At 34.7% G+C, this 20,307-nt stretch overlaps 1 protein-coding gene across 1 annotated transcript; it reads right to left on the reverse strand.

The window, feature by feature from the left end:
• Positions 1–2,421: 2,421 nt before the first annotated feature.
• LOC120636612 (E3 ubiquitin-protein ligase UHRF1-like) lies at positions 2,422–19,993 on the reverse strand. Its single transcript, XM_039908160.1, has 16 exons — positions 19,793–19,993; positions 17,482–17,638; positions 15,980–16,178; positions 15,534–15,674; positions 14,845–15,047; positions 14,034–14,134; positions 13,066–13,270; positions 12,392–12,480; positions 11,174–11,258; positions 9,846–9,972; positions 9,193–9,342; positions 8,375–8,513; positions 6,453–7,026; positions 5,548–5,684; positions 4,178–4,276; positions 2,422–2,662 (listed from the first exon to the last, which is right to left on the reverse strand). The coding sequence occupies exons 1-16, from the start codon at positions 19,940–19,942 to the stop codon at positions 2,513–2,515; spliced, it is 2,706 nt and encodes a 901-aa protein (XP_039764094.1). The 5' UTR covers positions 19,943–19,993; the 3' UTR covers positions 2,422–2,512.
• Positions 19,994–20,307: the final 314 nt, after the last annotated feature.

The raw sequence follows: 20,307 nt of genomic DNA on the forward strand, positions 1-20,307 counted from the left end.
ACTCTTACAATGCCTATCCTTAATTTTTTTTATAACTCTTACTGGAGGTTTTTCATTTTATATCATCTGCATCCCCTGTGTTCATACCCTCTATGCACACCACTGATTACCCCGTCATTGTGCGAACATCGGCCACCTTTTATAAATCTATTCTTTAATGGCGCGAGTTAAGCGAACTTGCTACAAATGTGTGCGTAGAACGTAGTGGCGACGACAACCGTGTCTCGGACGGTACTGAGAACTCTCGCGCTTTTTTTTTATTCCACTTAAGTTAGCCCTTGACTGCAATCTCACCTGGTGGTAAATGATGATGCAGTCTATGATGGTAGCGGGCTAACCTGTTAGGGAGTATGGTAGTCATACTCCTAATTGGTTTCTACGCGACATCGCATCGCAACACTTAATCGCTTACACACACATTTGCAGCGTCTTATACTCTTTATCACTGCCTGATGTAAAAAGTACTATAATGTTCATTAGAGTCAGATTTACATATACCCCATTATAGTTTCATTAAATTGAACCTAATTACCTTGCTATTAAGCTTATTCTTGTACACACTTACAACCAGAGATCATACCGTAACGAATGTAGAAGAAAAAAAAGACAAAATAACAGAATCTACGACTTTAAAACCAGGCGTATTAGGTCCATTTTACCTTTATGAAGTACTCAGAAATGAAACAAACACTATGCTTTGTTTTATTTAGGATGATTATTTTGGCAGGCGAATTGTATGAATGTGTTGTTTTTATTTTCGGTTAAATATAATATAGATAATATCGTACTTCATTGTTCGGTACCACCCACTCATTGCATATAAACTGTTACTTATACAACGTGTAGCGGAATTACGAAATACTGTTAGTTCCATAAGTATATTTCATATGGAATCATCCTGTACAAATATTAAATCAAAGGGAGCATATTTTTTTTCCATACAAACGAATTCAAAACATTCTAAGTGTTAACTTATGACAACCCTAGACATATAAAAGATCGACGCGTGCATAGTACCTACGCTACGCGACGCGTTCCTAATAAAGTGCCACAGTTTATTTCAGTAACAGTGGCAATGGTTTACTCAATAACTATTAGAGTTAACATTTAGACATCTAGTTACAGATAAATTTCAGAGACAATGAATGTATTATTTCGGCTTTTATGTACACATTGTATAACAAATTATTTAAGTTTAAACAATTAGAAATCATTACATACGATATTATTATCATAATGCATTCATAATGCATGATGTGTACATGTAAAAATTCATAGATGGAAATAATTGAATCAAAAATGAAATGAAATAACCAATGTTTTGTATCGCAAATGAGAATCTGACCTTACAGTATTGCCGTGCAACTATCACCTTCAAGTTGTAAGGAAATTATATCCCGTCTGCGAGCTGTCATAATTATCATCCTTTATTAGAACAAAGCATAAGTTCTTACACTTTTATGTGTTAGATCAAGAAATTTTATTCACGCGGGAGGAAGTCTTTCGACGTAATGTAATACGTCGTAATAAACATAAACCTTACGTTTAGGTTTGTAATTCAACACCAATGTTCAAAACATAATTTTACTTAAAAAATAGACTCAAAATGCAAGTATAGAATAAAAATTACATCTACAAAAAAGGCATTTCTTGAGATACCTACTTAAATTATGACATGATTAGTAAAACAGACTATGATTTTAAAACCATTTCATAATATCCAAGATAATATATATATATATTTATTTAAGTTAAAAATAAACAATACTTAATGCAATAATGTCACAAAGAATGTAGTGACTAAATGGTGCAACTTCTTCCTTTTAAGTCGGTATTGTCCTCATCGTTAGAATCGCTGGAACTATCATGGACTTTAAATAATATATGATATATAAAATTAATGACGAATTTGAGAGTGTTTTCTTGTAAAGAGAAAAGCTACTGTATTTCATATAAAAATGAATTGATTTCTTATTTATCGATCCGGTCGATTTACATTTAGCGTATTAATTTATCAAACTCTACAATTTTTGGTTGTTAAACCTTGTAACACATCATAGGCAAGTTTTTTTTTACTACGAATTAAAATTAACTGTTGTTTTGACGTTACAACAAGTTATATACAGTTATTGCTAACAACTACAATTCTAAACATGTTATACTTTAAGGACTTTAGGTACCGATGCGTAGATGTTATAAAGAATAGTGCCAATAATTCTGTTGTTCACAAATCTCTATATAAATATATATACTAAATTGGATGACCTTTTAAACTATATCCCCTAACTAAAACTAAAAATGATAGCACTATTTCAATATAAGACAAGTCAAGGGAGTGTGTTAAGTTCAAATTAATATGGAGTTCATTGGTCGAGCACACTTGTCTTTATTATTAATCTATGTCGTATGTAATCTCTCTATGTTCGATGGCAATAACAGAGACCAGTCAGATATACTGTACAGCTTGCTCGTCGAGCATGTACCTGCGTGTGGATCCAGCTTTATGGTGACTTTACTTCTGTCCAGCGTCATAGCCCGGTAGGATTGTGCGTAAAGCGGTCATAAGTTGTTCGTTGGTAGTCAGCTCGAAATCTGTCAATTTCTGACGGCAGTACGGACAGGATTTGGACACTGTCGTTTTGAAGGCCCGCTTCATGCATGACTGTAAAACAAAAATAAATATTGTTACATATATCTTTATATATATATTTTATGTGTGCGTGTGTATGCCACTGACCTCCTCCTAGACGGCCGGACCAATTTGAATGAATTTTTTGGTATACGTTTGGGTGTCACCTTGGATGGTTAAGATTCACCAAATAGCCCGACAGATGGCGCTGGGGTCCGCTAGTATATATAAATATATACATAAATATACATGTATTTGTCTTTTTTATAAAATGTATTGAGACCGTGTTTAGCTGCGTTATATGTGCTGTTACTACTACCGTCTACTGCGATCACCAAACTGACTCTCCAGTGTGATGGTTAAACCCGTTAGGAAAGACCATAATTACAGACTCGATATATTAGGGTCGGTCAGAGTCGGTATTAGATTATTCAGTGATTTAATGGCGCATGCTAACCTAATTTGATGCCACCAGTAAACTGTACCTACTTTCAAACTCCGAACCGCCCCGTACGGTTTCAAATAAATCCTGAAGTTGCAGAACACACAGTAGGCTGTACGTAAACTTGAAATATATGTTGAGCCAATAGGATTAAAAAACATTTTTGACGTCCATTTTTAAATGTTCCATTCGGAATGATCTCATTTTTTAATCATTACAAACTGTTAATGATGATATAACAGGCATACCTCTAACACTTTAGCCTGCCACCATCTTAGGCTCGCATTTTATGCCGAAAATTCATTAGGCATAAAATATCAATCTTCAAAAAAACAACTCATTTTATATTACCAAGACAATGTTATGTAAACCTTGAGATCAAATGATTAAACCAAATATATTATTTTATTTATAACACTACTGAAACTATTTTAGGCTCTACCCGGAAATCAAATCAAGAATGTTGTGATTTATGTTCAAACATGGTTTCCTTTAGAGGCATGGTGGGGCAATATTATAATTTGGCTACATTATATGAAAATAATGTAGCCAAATTATAATATTGTCTCCGGTCGGCGAATGACAACAAGCTTGAGATTCCCTTATCTCGCTCTCAGCGCTATAACGAGTCATTCACTGTTAAAGCTGTAACACTGTGGAACTCGCTCCCCTGGGAAATACGTCATTCCGAAACCATTCACCTGTTTAAACATCGCTTAAAGAATTATTACTTATCTATGTAATTGAGTAGTATGTAAGTTTATAATAGCATAAATATATATCACATATATCTATCATAGTATATATAAATTTATGTTGGTATTTGTGTAGTTAATATGTAAATGTAGTATGTATGTTCATGTAAGTTTATATTACATTTCTTTTTTTTTGTTTTTTTTGTAACTTACTTTATGCACCATCCATTTTCCACTCTTTTATCGGCTTCGTACGCTCAGGTTGCCTTTAAAAGATCACTTTTAGTGATAAGGCCGCCTTTGCACGCTAGCACTAAGTACTATTACTGTTTTCCTTGTATTTTCCTTTTTTTTGTTGTGTTGCAATAAAGTTTTCTGTTCTATTCTATTCTATTGTCTAATTATACTCACAAAGCAGAAATTATGAAGGCATGGTGTTGTTACAGGGGAAACGGCCAATCCCTGGCATATAATGCAGCGGAAAACTTGCATCACATTTTCTATGAACTCCTGAAAAAAAATTAAGGTAAATTACGACATACATAACGACTTTTCTCTTCACACACTTATGTCATTAAATAAAAATTTAACAAAAGTAACTTATTTTATTTACATAAATACAGTTATGTCTAAGAAAAGTTTGTTTTTTGACAACTTTGGATAAGTTTCACTTTTTTTATTCCACTACAAGTTAATCCTCAAGTTAATAAGGGTTATGATGAACATACTCCCTAACAGGTTAGCCCGCTACCATCTTATAATGCATTATCATTTTACCACCAGGTGAAATTGCAGTCAAGGTCTAACATGTAGTGGATCAAAAAACCTTTACTGCAGTTTCACCTGGTAGTAAATCGTAAAGCAGGCTAAGAAGTCTAGTCTAGTCTAAGATACCACAATAGCAGTGCAGTGGCATATGGCAGTTATATTAAAACCCTTCCACGCGGCATCGTAGCGTGACGGCACGACTTTGCCAGTAGGCTGGTAACTAGTCTAGACCGAAGCTGGCAACCAGACGACGGGAGAGACGCACAATGTTATGCCAACTAAAATTTTAATAATTTTTTGCATAAATCAAGCAGGTGTACTATGTGCTTACATCTAAAAAATGTGCATCTAGCTTTGTTAGAAAAGGTGGGTGCACCCCGATATATAATATACATCTGCGTAATGCTTTCGTATACTCGAAAGGATTAGATGTATTCAGTATACCCTATGCAGGCGTTATGTTACGTTGTGTGACGGCATAAACAATTCATATTTATGCATTAGCAGCAATCGCGGTTGATTTGCTGTAATTTTTTGAGTTCCGTTATCTGTCTCCGAAACTCTTCATCACATGTATACGAAATTTAAATGGAACCATTTCGTAATAAACCCCAATAAAAAAAAAAAATAAAGAACGTTGCAAATCGGTCTATATGTGACGAATTAATACCCACCTCCTTTTGGTAGTCGGTTAAAAATAATTAATATTTACAAACATTTTGACTACTAAACAGGAGGTCCCGGGCTCGATTCCATGCAGGGGCAATTTGGGTATTTATAATTTCTGAATTTTCTCTGGTCTGGTCTTGGGGAGGGTTCGGCCGAGGCTAGTAACCACCCTACCGACAAAAACGTGCCGCTAAGCGATTTTGTGTTCCGGTGCAATGTCGCGTAGAAACTGATTAGTGGTATGACTACCATACCCCCAAATATCACATATCACCTACCTTACCACCAAGGGAGACTGCAGTCAAGGACTTACTTATAGTGGCATAAAAAACAAAATAGCATACCCTTTTGCTCTGTTGCTGGCAGATCTCAAGACATTCGCCCCACAGTTTAGCGTTTAACTCGTCAGCGTCAATAGCCTTCTGTTCACTCGCAGTAAGCTTTACGTTCTCCTTCTCTTCGTCCGAATTTGATTTTGAATCTATAAATAGAGGTACTAAAATGAGAACCTATTTTGAAGGTGATAATACTTGAGGAGTTCTCCCGGCACTTCACCATCAGCTCTTTTATTGTGACGAGCATAAATTTCTTACCTACCATAGCCCATAATCGAAGCGCAACCAGTGTTATACTTTACTATTTTGTAGTTCCGCTGGCCATCCGTGGCCATCATCAAGTGACCAAATGGTGCTTTTCGATAGCAAATGCTCAAGATACTTATAAAAATACTCAAATTGCTATAAGTATCCCTATAATATTTGAAGAGTAATTTCTTTAGGATCCCTTAAACAGATCTTGACCTGATGAAAATGGGACCAACTTTTTCAAATCGATTCATAAATGACAGAGCTCTGAGCTGACAAACATAAAAAAGAATAATTTGGAACCTCCTTCTTTGTAAGCCTGTTAAAAAATTATGGGCATGCAAGCTCGTCTATTCACCATCTGTCTGCGGAAAACACTCGAGTACTTCGGTCACATAGCCAGAAAAGACTCGAGCAGTATCGAAAAGTTGATGCCGAAGGGCAAGATCGAAGCAAAGAGGCCACGCGGACGTAGACTGAGACTTTGGACGAAACATGTGGAGGAAGCACTATAGTGTTCCGTCTACAGTATCATACGTCAAAGATTCGGAGTAGATGGAGTCATAATATAATCAAGCAAGCAATATCGATATAACAATCCTCAGTAATGAAAAAGCTACTCAGGACAAGTTTAAAGATAATAGAATACAGAAGAGAAGTAATACCTTCAGTGAAAGAATCCAGATTTTTCTTGACCTTTTTACTAACCGGAGAGAACGTGAGTTTGGTCTGACAGGTTTTATCATCTGGGGAGTTTTTCCGTTTTCTCGTTCGTTTCTCACTCTTATTGCTCTGTTTCGAACTCTCGTTTTTAGCGAAACCAAGTTTGACCACCTTTTTGGCTGAATCATCAGATTTTGTGCCCTTAGGCGATTTTTCTACTGCGGGAGATGATACATCAGGTTGTTTCGTCCTGGTAACAGATTTCCTACTGGTGTCCTTACTATTCCTTGTATTACTTTTACTAGAATTGTCGCTGCTTTCATCTGAACTCTGCGTGTTATCCTCGCTTGAGGATATCCTGCGTCTTTTGCCCGTTGTTTTCCCTACGCCATTTGTCTTTTTGCTGTCCTTGCTACCGTTTGTGGATCTTTTGCTTTTGCGTGTTGGCTTGTGATTGTTCTCGCTCAAAGCCTTCGTAGTACTCTCGGGCGATCCATTTTTAGTATCTTTGGTTTTACTTTTAGTCTGTTTGAGCTTCAGTTTTTGTGCTTCGGCTTCTAAGTAGCCATCTGGGTACTGGAATGTTAGGTATTTAATAAACTTGATGTCATTGTTTAATATTAGAAAAACAGGCGCATGTAAAAAAAGTGTATGAGAACCAGGTGTTAAATCTAACAATATACAGGATGGTACTTAAGATCATTTTGTTAATTAGTAATTAATATTTATAAATATAATATTGAAGCTAAATACCTGGTTTCTTAAGAATAATAATTTATTCTCATGAATATTATTCTTCCTTACTTATGACATACTATTAAAGTATTACCAACATGCATTAGAACAGTGTTGTGGGTCTATAGAGTAGATAGCCTTCTTTCCCCAAGGAATCAAATGGATAGAGACTCTGCTGTTGCTCTTTTATTTAATCATTTAAAACAATACTTTGAACACAATTACAACTTTGTCATATGTTTTAACGTTAGGCCCTTTGAAGATAAATAATATATATAATATATATAGTAGTAATATAATTTGGATTATTTAGGTACCATAGATAACCATAGATGGAGATATATGGTACCTAAATAACCCAAAAGATATTAGAGATACATATACTTATTTTATGCAACATTATGTACAAACATGGTACCAACAACTTATCTCACAACTCCGTAATAAGTATTAATATAATAAGGATTATAAACCATAAACTTAAATTGTTAAATTGTAAATGGCGACCACGAAACAGGAGTACCTAGTGTGGGTACCATCGGGTACATCGAATCTGTAAATGGTGTTTGTTTTTATTTTTTGGAACCTAATCTGTCATTTTAGACAGATGTCCAGACTAGTCGAGAAGCCTTAAGGTTCAAAATATGTTATATTTTTTTTCCATTAAAAAAAAAAAAAATTTCAGTCCTCCATTTTCCTTCCTCTACACGCCCAAACTAAGGAATTTTGAAAGGAATTATTTGAAAGGAATGTAGTAAAATAGGATACTTTTCATCCCGGGAAACAAACGTTTACCACAGAATTTGTAAAAAACCGTAATAAACGCGGGCAACAGCGAGTTGTTTAATTATAACTGAATGCCATGTGTATTCTTAGTTACATTTTCTGAATCCCTACTCCCTACTAATATTATAAATGAATGTAAGTTTGTTTGTTACGCTTTCACGCGAAAACTACTGAACTGATCTTCATAAATCTTTTTATACATATTCTAGGAGGTATTAGAAATAATATAGTATACTTTTCAATGAAAGAAAAATAATTGTGAAAATATCTAAAAATCTCGTATATGACTATAGGTGTAGACTATGTAGCAGTACGCTGCCTCCCAAAATTACGCAGGCGAAGCAGCAGGGCACATCTAGTTTTAATATAAATATTTATGACACTATTAGTAAAATGTACTTACGACAATAGAAAACTGCTTTGCATCCGGCTCCCAAGGTGCTGGGCTAGGATCGTCTCTACGCAGTAGGTATTTGTACACGCGGAAACCAGAAAGACCTTTTTCTGGATAGTACTTCACTACTTTGTAAATTCCGTCATACCTGGAAATCAAAAGTAAATTGGTTGGTGCTTGCTGATAGGCAATAGGGAATGAAGTAAAGTGAAACAAAAACTTTTAGGTTAATGAAGTGTAATGTGAAACACTTCATAGTATTAACGTTATTTAAATACGCGAAACGCTGCTTGCACCATTTGACGAACTGCTCTTGTTGCTGGCCAGTGCGACAACCATGTAATAAAAACATTTGTGGTCATCGAAATCCTCCTAAATTCAATGGCCGTCCTTCTCGGAGGGGGAAGCGTTTTGATCAGGCTACGTTTTCTTTTTTGTGTTCTCTTTTTTCCTTTCCCATTCGTCATTCTCTCATCCACGCTTATTTTTATAGAGAACTGCAGCTAGCGACAAAGTAACTTGAACACATGCGCAAGTCTTTGATTGGTGGACAATTGTTCTAACACTAGATTTAGTGTGGTTCGAAACAGTAGAACACAATCGAGGATCCGTTTTCGCATATCAAGCTCTAAAGCTCAAAGTAAAATGGGCCTTATTGTAACAGTTTCAAAGTAGAAAATCCTGTAATCCTGTGAAATCCTGAGAATTACAGACAAATTTGAGCTTTAACACAATATAAATAAGATCCCTTTGATACTCCAAAACGATTACTCGATTGCGAGTGAGTAAATCTTGGACTAAGGGTACACAGGTATGTCGATACTTACCGTATGCCTTCAAGCGGTGCGTACTTGGGAAACGCCTTGCGCATCTTGTACGAGCGCATGACGCGAACTGGTTTCCCTTCACGCCACTTCGCGCCTGCATCCCCTCCGTCCTCACTTACTGACTTCGCAGCGCAGTTACGAGCTAAGGCTCTGTAATTGGTAAACGTACGAGTATAACCACTTGTACCATCACAAAGAAATTGTTTGCAATCTTGGGTGAAGACTTGTTATTTTCGAATCTTTATAATATATTTCTTAATGCAAAGTTTGCTTGGAAGCATTCGGCTTCGCTTTCATCTCTCACAAGAGAGAAAAATTGGTGTTGGGTTGGTGAGGACGCTGATACCCGTTGTCTGTTAGAAATCCCTCAGTCGCCTCACCCTGGGGAATAGTGGTGACAGGTATATTCTGATTTGCAGTGCCGTGCACTTCATACATGCAAAAAAGCGCTGGCTACCCAAACATTTTTATGTAACTGGCAGCGGATGAGGATTTCGCCATTTTATGCCATTTTATTTCTTTATGCTTGCTCTGGTCCAAATTCCTGTGCACGCCACTGCTGATTTGCCGTCATTAAAAGGCACACTCTACTAGGAAACCGACTAGGAGGCCTTTCTTAGGCTGGTTGTAAGAACTTTAGTGCGCAATCTTACCTATTTTCCCGTGTAAACTTCTGATCGCAGGACTGTTCCGCCGTGCGCTTGTTACCGGAGAGGTCTCGGCCGCCGCTTCCGGTGTACGTGAACTCGTTGCCGTTATCTACGTCGTCCTCATAACCACCTGATGACAATTAAAAGGCTTTCATTTCTACTGCTCTTTATTATACTATGATTTTATAGGTTAAGGTAAATTGTAAAATATATTTCCTTTGTATGCATAAAATGAACTAATATAAGGCAGTATAAATATAGATATACAATAACGATTTTCTAATTGAACTTAAACTTTGTCATTTACATAAAATTTCACAGATTCCAAGCAAAAAGTAGTTTTGAACTCAGTTATAAATTCCATTACCTAGAATTAAATATTTATCTTCGTTTGGACCAAGGAATACCAATTCGGTTTTAAGTTATCAGATATAATAGCTTGTTTCATGCACTAGCTCTTTAATCTATTAAATAATCGTAATTATAAATTTTAATTTTAATTTAATATTACTAATCAATCTGTTATAATAGCTTAATTCATATTTACATTACTATTTTCAGTAATCTTTAGATACTTATTCAAGTTTTTAATTTTTTTTTTAATTGTGACCTAACAACGATAATGCTGTATACACCTATAATTGATTACTGTAATTTTTTTTTTTTTTATTATTAATTTAGTTAAAATTAATTGCTGGTGTGTCTTATGAATAAATAAGACAAAGATTTTAATGCATATACTCGAGAGTACCGCGAGAGTAGTAGAACTGCACAGTGCACACCACATCCATTTTGTGATTATGGTCTTAATATGTAGAAGGGCTGTCAAGTTTATCAGCTGTCACCCCTTGACTGCAATCTCACCAGATAATATGTAACGACGCAATCTCTCTTAGATTGCGTCGTCACATATTATCTGGGGTAGTGGCGTGCTCACCGTATAGGGCTGTAGCAGTTATATTGCACCTATACCCATAAGTCACTAAATTGCTTGGCAGCACGTCTTGCCGGCAGGATGGTAATCTCCCTCAATGAGAAGGGTCTATGCCGTAGTCCACCACGCTGGCCCAGTGCGGATGTATTGGTGGTCTACACATACCTTTAAGACCATTATGTACATACATAATAACTCACAGGCATGCAGGTTTCCTCACGATGTTTTCCTTCACCGTCGAAGCAAGTGAAATTTTTTAACTACACATAACTTAGAAAAGTTAAGAGGTGCGTGCTGAGATTCGAACTTGGTCCCCCGAAAGTGAAGTCAAGCTCCTAGCCACTGCGCTATGGCCGCTTCTATTATTGATTAGAATATATGAGACAAATGCACTCACCGGATAATACTATGCTAAAGGCACCCAAGGCGTCTCGACCATGAATCCCTGAGACGCTTGGCCTATGTAGCCCAGTTTCCGAGAGCTGAAATTAAATAAATTTTTGCATTAAGTATTATGACAATCAGTCTGAGTTATGTCCCACTGATGCCTCAGTCATAAAAGAGGCCACTCAACTATGGTTATAGGGCTCATATCCCTATATACCTTCCAACGCTGTCACAGTGTGTGACTTTTTTTTTATATTTAAATTCCTCAGTCTGGAGCCCTAACTGTTGTTTTATTGTAACATTGCAGAAACCATATATTATTTTTAATGATTTCTATTCCATTTTTTATAAACATAATAAAAAAATATGAATGCATATGAATTCCAAGAGACAAAATATATATAGCGAGTTATGTGCTATTTTTATAAATAAAAAAACGAATATTATAAACGAGCATTTGCTCTTCGAAATATAAAAGTAACACCTACTTCTACATAATACAACTATTGATTAATATATAAATTGAGTATTATTAAAAAAAATATATATGTTAACAGAGATAAAAAGATTATTTAAAATTTCTACATAACAATCGATTAATATTATTATTTGTTTTTAACAACAGATTACCGCCCTGTAAGATAGAAGCAGCTTTGGAGAAAGGCCGCTGGACAAGTACCTATTAAATAGCTACTTAGTCATTACATTTTCATTATGTTTTAAAATAAAATTAACTGTAAATGTAAAAAATAATAGTTTAACTTTTTACAATTTTTAAGTCTTAATTTGATACACTTGTATGAAAGTCCAAATATGCTCTTTTATTTTGTAAATTGGCTTTGGCTCTGACAGATGGAAGGACATGTAGATGGCTGGATTCACACAACTCATAATTCAAATTCAAAATTCATTTATTTCAAGTAGGCCTAATATAAGCACTTTTGAAACGTCAAGTCTTTCTGTGTGTAATGACTCTACCACCGGAAGACTCTACCGAGAAGAAGCTGGCAAGAAACTCAGCAGTTGCTCTTTTCCAACATCAAAAATTTACAATTTACATTTTAATTTTTTTTTTTTTTTTTTTTATTTTATCAGAAAAACGTATACAATTACAGTTCACGACGTATTCGTGCAAAGCCCTGTCTCCTGCGGTAGTTTAAACTGTGTTGCAGGAGGCAGTGTGTTCCATATATCTATGGTCTTAAAAAATAAGAAAATAAACAATTACCTGCATGCGATATCGCCACATCATACCAACTTCCATGCCTGGTATGGGACCGAAGTGATCTGCTGGCATGGCACTGTCTTTCGTTTTGCCTGAAAATATTTTTGAATTTTTTGAATTAGAATTTTGAATTTATAAAAGCGGTGCAACTCGTGGTACCCTACGGGGTAAGGCTTCGGCTTCCCTTTCGGGTGTACCGTCTCGCATCTCTAACGTTTCAGGGTTATGTGCATTTTTGATTTAAGCAATTAAATATCAGATTTAAGTATGACGACTGCCGCAATGGGCAGCGACCCTGCTTTCTGAGTCCGTGGGTTCGATTCCCACAACTTCAAAATGTTTGTGTGATAAACATGAATTTTTTTCAGTGTCTGGGTGTTTATCTGTATATAATAAGTATTTATGTGCATTATATTCATAAAAAAATATTCATCAGCTAACTTAGTACCCATAACACAAGCTACCCTTACTAGATGGCGATGTGTTTATTGTCGTAGTATATTTATTTACCAGACCTAATGTCTTATTATCTTAGTAGGACTTATTAAACGTCAAATTTGCCAGTTTGTAGAGACTCTACCACCGGTTAAGAAGGCATATTCTACCGAGAATAAGCCAGCAAGAAACTCAGTAACATGTTTTATACTACAGTTGCATCAATAAAAAAAGTAGCGTACCAACACAGGCCATCCCACGTCCCCAGTCTCGGGTAGTCTCAGAGCCAGTGGTCTTTTTCGTCTGTCTAGCGGCGCCCGGCGCTATCACATCATTTGGATCTCGTTTGCAAGTGTTGCAGTACCAATCCTCCTCCGGTATAGCTATTAGAGGCGGTTTCAGACACTTGAGGTGAAAGCCGTTATCACATTCGTCGCAGAGGATTATCTGAAAACAATACATACAATTTTCCGAGAGCCAATTTAAAAGAAATTCAAACTCAAGTAGGTTATATAAGAACGTAACTCTACCACTGGCTCAGAATGCAGATTCTAATGAAAAGAATCCGACAACAAAAACAGCATTTGCTCTTTTTCAAAATCATAATTTTAACTATAATTTAATTTTATATATTTTAATTATATATTTAAATATAATAATGTCTTGCGAGAGATGTAATCGGACTGGTGTGCTTCCTAGCAACCTTGTCATTAAGAAATTCATCAATTTTATAGTAACCTCGCTGTTGTTTGTTGGTGCTCGCTGTAAATTGTTTTTACGCATTTTTTAATGTGTGCATTACCGATAAACAAACTCGCAAAAGTAAAAAGTGAAGCCAAAGCTTTCGATGGTTGGGAACATTTTGATACGGGGCAGGGCAGCAAGATAAAAATTTCAAAAAAAATGTTTTATTCATGTGGACCTTATCACAGGCACTTATGAAGTGTTCATACATATGACACGTTACCACTGTTAGGTGATGGTGATATCTACATTCGTTAACTTAAAACTAAAGCTAGGAGGGTTTCCAATGCACCTTTGTCTGAGAGCCCACAACAGAAGTAGCCAGGTTTATTTTTTTGTTATCATCATCTCACAGTCGAATGAATACTACCATAATTCTCAGCCTAGCCCAGTCCCTGGGCTACAAACTTCCTGTCAACTGTGATATGTTACCCTCTAGCCCTTTAAAAATGTTAAAACAAATTACCTCTCCAGGCAAATCCTTTCCAGCACATATATAACAACCACAACGTTTGCAAGGCCTGCTTTCATCATCACCACACTTTTTACAGATAATCGGTTGGCTTCCTAAAAAACATAAACGAAATATTAACAAGATTCTGTTAGTATTTAGATGACCCATATATGCTGTTTTGGAATTTCTTGTATGTTAAATATTAAAATATTAAGTTAAGATTAGTTCAGTTGTTGATAGGTAACGTGTACTACAAAACAAATACTGTTATTTTGAATCCCATAGGAACCCTATATTTTCCCGGAAAAAAGTGTCTGATCCCATCTCCAGGATACAAGCTATCTATATCATATATGATAGCTCATTTCAAAGTCAAAGTCAAAGTCAAAAATATCTTTATTCATGTAGGCCCACGGGTGGCACTTTTGATGCGTACATAAGAACCACAGGGTAGTGAGATGATGGCGATAGCCACATTCGTAAACTTAAAACTAAAGCTACAAGGGTTCCAAACGCGTCCTGGTCTAAGAAGAAGCCCACAACAAACTAAGCCAGGTGTTTTTTTTTTTTTTGTTATCAACATTATTTTCATTGAGATTAGCAACAGTTCATTGGGATCAGGGTTATGGTTCAGCAGAACATTGTGTGCACTTTTATCTTTATGATACTAGGTGGGAATAATACCTATACAATAAAATAAAATGTAGCTTTCTGTCTGTGATCTTAAAACAAATGCATCTTTTAGAGCCATATTATTATTTAAAAGACCAGCTGGTTATGCCTTATATAAAAAATAAAACATTTTCTAATTGGGCTTACATACTTTTTGGTGGTGCGACTGCAATCGTTTTGATATACGCCTCACTTCTTTCTGACAAAGGCACTGGCTCCTCAATGGTAAATATTTTGTCTTTTACCAGTATGTTTGTATTGTTCTGTGGCACTGATTCGGAACCCAAGTACAGTGTACCGATGAGCTCATAGTTTTTTCTGCGTTTTCTTATCTCATCTACTTTGAAATCATACCTTCGAACAAATACATAGTATAAATAAAAAAAATATCATTATCATCAACATTCCACTGAAAGGCCTCCTCCGTCATAGGAGACAGAATTAAGAAGCATAGACCCAAAGTAATATTAGCCATTTGGTATATAAGTAATATTTCTATTCCAACTGATCCAACACTATGCTAACTTTGAGGTTAGATGATGTTTTTACTGTCATTGTATATTTATTTATATTTTTTTATATACAAACATGTGTGAGTAGAAAAATAGGTACCATGAATTCAATTTTTTTCAGATATTTACTAATACATATTATACACATTAATAAATTTCTTTAAAAATTGACATTCAATGAATTGAACTGAAATGTTTATATAAAACTGCTATAGTTAAATTTTTTTAAAAAACAAGAGCTTCATTGTTGTACATATAGAATATTACCCTTTGTATTGTGAACAAGAGTTTATGGTTTAATTGGATTGGAATTTATGTTTTAACTTACCAGTCACCTATTTCTCCTGGGTCATCAATGTTATAGTTTAACATAACAATCTGCCCTATTTGAACATCTTCAGCATCAATTTCGTTCCGGGCTCTTGGTCTAATTTCTGTCAGTTTACAGAAAGTTTCTTCCTCGTCGGTACTGCAATGCATAATCATGATATAAGGTTTTGGTTAGGTAAAAAATAGATATTTTATATTTTTTTGATGTCTAAAAACTACATCACAACTCCAAGATTCAAAAGAACAATTCATAGAAAATCTTTAACCTAGAACAACTGTTAAAAATAATAAACTTTAATTTAGTTATCAAACTGGATATGTCTAACAATATTTTGGCATCTATTTGAAATAAAAACAAAGTAAGATCTAAGGGATAAATAACTGATCTGTTTATATAATTGGCTAACTTTTTAGACACTTTATCGCATTATCAGTATTACTTACTCATGATGTAATTTCACTCTGAATAAAATATTTTCATCAGAAATTTCTTCAGCTTCCTTTTCCAAGGTTCTTGAAGATTTGTCATCTTTGTGTAATTCTGGATCCAGTACTATCCTAATTATTGTGCCCTCCAACCAGTATCCACTCTTGTGCTTTGCATCAATAAGATCTCCCACTTCATACAGTGTGCTAGTGGCATCTAGAAGTTGAACACTCATTAATGTAATGCAACAATGATATTGGTATGGGAAATCATTACCATAAGTCAACTCCAGGATAAAAATAGAGACATGAGAGAGTGAAAACACCATCTCTTATCATCTCACAGCCCTGCACTAATGCATAAGCGTATGGTCTATCTAGTAATAAACAACAGCTGAGGAAGCTCAACAACTGCAATACAAAAATATGATTTCTGGTGATGTTACCTAATCTAACCTAACATTTCTCGCAGACTCTACATAGTAGGGTCTATACATTACAAACTGAGAAGATGACAATGGCAAGTTCACAAAAAGTGCTTAGTTATAGGCAATTAGCAGAAGCAGTGTACCTTTGTTGTACACATGTAGTGTGGGCTTCATCTGAGACCCTTTCCTTCGTGTTTGGAACCCTCCTAGCTTAAGTTTTAAGTTGACGAATTTAGTTATTGCCATTAACTCACTTCTGTCATATTTTACATGATAAATTATCTTGAATAAAGAAATATTTGACTTTGGCTTTGACTTCCTATTGTACCTCATAAAACAAGTGAAACTTTTATGAGATACTACATAATTTGCACACAATTGTATAGAAAGCATTGCCCCACTTTTACCTATTGACTATGTTATGGTGATATGGTATTGTGTTTATATCATTATTATTTACATTATGATCATTTATTTTTTGCTATTATGCTTAGCACACAATACAGTTCATATGTAGGTATTTATTAAACATTAGGCCCTGAACGGGCATTCCAATATTGGCAAATATACTCTAGCAGTCTTTTAAATTTACGTCATTTTATATTATTTATTTGTATACATTCTTAGTTATTTATTTTTACACATATGTATTTATTATTTGCACCCTAGGTCTTTGATGACTTGTCTGGGTACTACTTAAATATAGTTTTTTTTTTCTAAGCTATAAAGTATCATCATGCTTGCAATGAAGCAAGTAAGCCTAAAAAATATTTTGGGTATTTGTTAGTAGAATATAAATAGGGCTTTGAATAATTTTGATTTACAATTTCATATTATATAACCTATACATTACATTTCCTTAATGCACAGGCTGTCTAAAATAAACAAATTGTACAGGTAGTTAATTGCATTAGCGAATTTAAACATACAAACAAATAGTATTCAGCTTTGTACTATGAGTATAAAAACTGGTCATGGTCTTCAAACTTGTTGCATATTTGTTGCAAAAAAGATTAGGTAAATTAGGATGGTTGTGGATAGTGCAGATAGATCTTGCTGCCAATTTTGATCAAAAATTTAAATGAAATTAACCTGTATACTCTACAGTCTTCTCTTCTTGAGCCTTATCTTTCTTCTGGTTCTTTCCTTCATCATTGTCTTGTTTGTCAACTGGTTGTACTCGCTCAATCAATTGTATGACGTCATTAAGCTTAATATTGTAGTCATGGAATGTATAACCATCTTCAAGCTACAAAATATTGAAAAATGATAGTTATATTAAAACTTTTTGTCCATTCTGGAGTTGAAAGTCGAAGTTAATCAGTCCAAAAATGGGTTATGTAGTATACCTCTGAAGCATACAGAGTTAAAAAGATACTTCATATGACAAATATAGAAACTGCCAGTAGTATTTTAGTTACTTGCCAACATTAGGTCCTACAGCACATTATAATGGGGTAATGCTGATATTGATTCTATTTTTGTACTGCTGAAGAGGGCTGTTTGTGCAATATATGAGATGAGTATTTAAGAGATGTATTTTTAGAGGTTAAAATAATATTTATTTGAAAATTTAATTTATGTACCTAAAAATATAACAAAGTTTAAAAGAAAGTGGACTGTTACAATTTAAATAGCAGAATTAGGCAAGTTTACTAGTCTACATAAAATGTAGGCCAGTTTACTAGTCTACATAAAATGAGTAATTCATTCAAGGGAAATTGTATATTATTTTATAACAAATTACCAGATGGAATCTTTGAGATGTCTTTCAGTAAGTTCAAAGTTTATATAAAACATAAGCTTATAGAAAAATCCTAGTATGATACCCTCCTAGGATATGAATTGCAAATAGCAATAGCTATATTTTAATTTTATTTGTGATAACAAAATAATAAACCTGTGGCTAAGTTTGTTATGGACTCTTCTTAGACTAGGACACGTTTGAAACCCTCCTAGATTTAGTTGAACACTTCAAGTGCATGTAATAGATCTACATATATAAAACCATTTTTGAATTACAAATTTTACCTATGTAATATCAAACTACTGACAAATATATGAGCATGAACATGTCTCCATCTCCTTACATATACCATAAATCACTTATTTGTGCCTTGAGGTGTGACAACTTATGAAAAGGTTAAGTTTTGTTTAGAATAGATGCCATGCTTGCACTCTATATTTGCAATTTGTTGCCAGTTCTTGCGCAAGTTTATTCAGGGAAAAGTAGATGGAAAGAGAGGATGAGGATGTCTAGAACTGGCTTTTGGGGGACAATTAGAACAAAAGGTTGGGGTGGGTAGTTTTAAAGATGTAAAGATAGGCCTATGGATAGAGAAAGTTGGAAAAGGCTAAACCAACAAGAGCATAGCTCTGAAGTTTAAGAAAAAGAAGATGTAGTAATGAGAGTTAACACAGTGCTATTGCTTTTCTTTTTTGTTTAACATAAAAAAAATTATATTTATAATTATATATTTACCAATAGGCATTTGCTGAAAATGTATCTTATTGCAAATTGAGGAATTTGAAATAAGAAAATATTTTTTTGGATACTGCCTAACTATACTAACTACGAAACTTCCGATTTTATAACTAAGCATCAGGAAAACGAGAAAGCTTCTCGTAAACTAATTTCTATGTAATATTCAAAGGATTGGATTTATATATAGTGTTTGAGCAGCTAGAGATTAATAGGGGATGGCTTACGATTGGAACATGAATATTTGTGAGATCCCAGTCAAGCACTAACATGTATCCAATAAGAAACACTTCATGTTCAAGCTACTAGTATAGTTTCGGAAGTTCTGCTATAGATCATGTTATTTTATTAGTTAGAATAATGGGAAGTTGCAATAGAAAAGAGTTTAGAATACACAGTTGATTCTGGCATCTGGCTAAAGTAGAGTCATGCATGTTGCATATTCAATAGGCATTTGATTTTAAAACCCATAACATAAATACAGTTTAAACAGTGTAAAGGCGTGCAACTTGTGACACAGGCTATTGAATTTTGTAAGCTCATACAATTACATGCGAGTTCAGTAACGTTTGGTGTATATTCAACTGACAACATTAGGTCCTTAGTACTTACACTGGATTGGTTAACCGTTCGGGTAAGTGTATATGTAAGACAGTGATCCATTTTATTGTATGATAGTAAAATATTCAAAAAGCTTCTATGCAACACAAGATTACACACAACACTCTACGCAGCCCAAGCAACTGGATCGTGGCAAATAACAGAGCCATTTAGATGATAGGAACTTATAATTTTACAATGTGCGCCTTCTCGTTTATTAGCGAAAATCCGTTACCGGCAAGACTGATTGTGCCTTGTTGACACAAGTCTTAAAATAAATTTGCTTATGAAGATCTTTCTCCTAGCTGCAGTAAAACTCACCAGCTTTCCACCGTAAATTAAACGTTGCAGTTCAGGAGCCACTTTGAACTTATCTCTAATTACAAGTCTGAAATGTTCGATCTTTGTAAGCTTTGACTCAACTACGAGAACGGCTTCGGGCTGTCCATAAAATCTCATTCGAACATGCATTTTTCTAATTAATAACACAGCTTAATAAATTAATTTTTCCGGAGTCACCGATTGAAAGAAATTATTCAACGAATTAATATACGAAAATATTAGGTACAAAAAAAAAAGATAAGATCTAAAATCTATGTAAGACGAATGTTGATGAGTTGTTGACAATTAAAATGGCGCGAACAGCGGACAGAGACTAGCTAGAATTTGACAGGTGATCAACGAGGAATGAGGATGCACAGAATTTTTTTTCCTTGTTGTTTTTTTTTTATTTGTCATTTTCAGGACTGGCAAAGGTGGACAGAAGGACGGACCAATTCGATTGATAATATTGGCAGAAACCAAGGTAAATACTACTAATTTTTTTTTTAACTGCT

This window comes from Pararge aegeria, chromosome Z (genome assembly GCF_905163445.1).
Source record: "Pararge aegeria chromosome Z, ilParAegt1.1, whole genome shotgun sequence".
Taxonomy (NCBI): Eukaryota; Metazoa; Arthropoda; class Insecta; order Lepidoptera; family Nymphalidae; genus Pararge; species Pararge aegeria.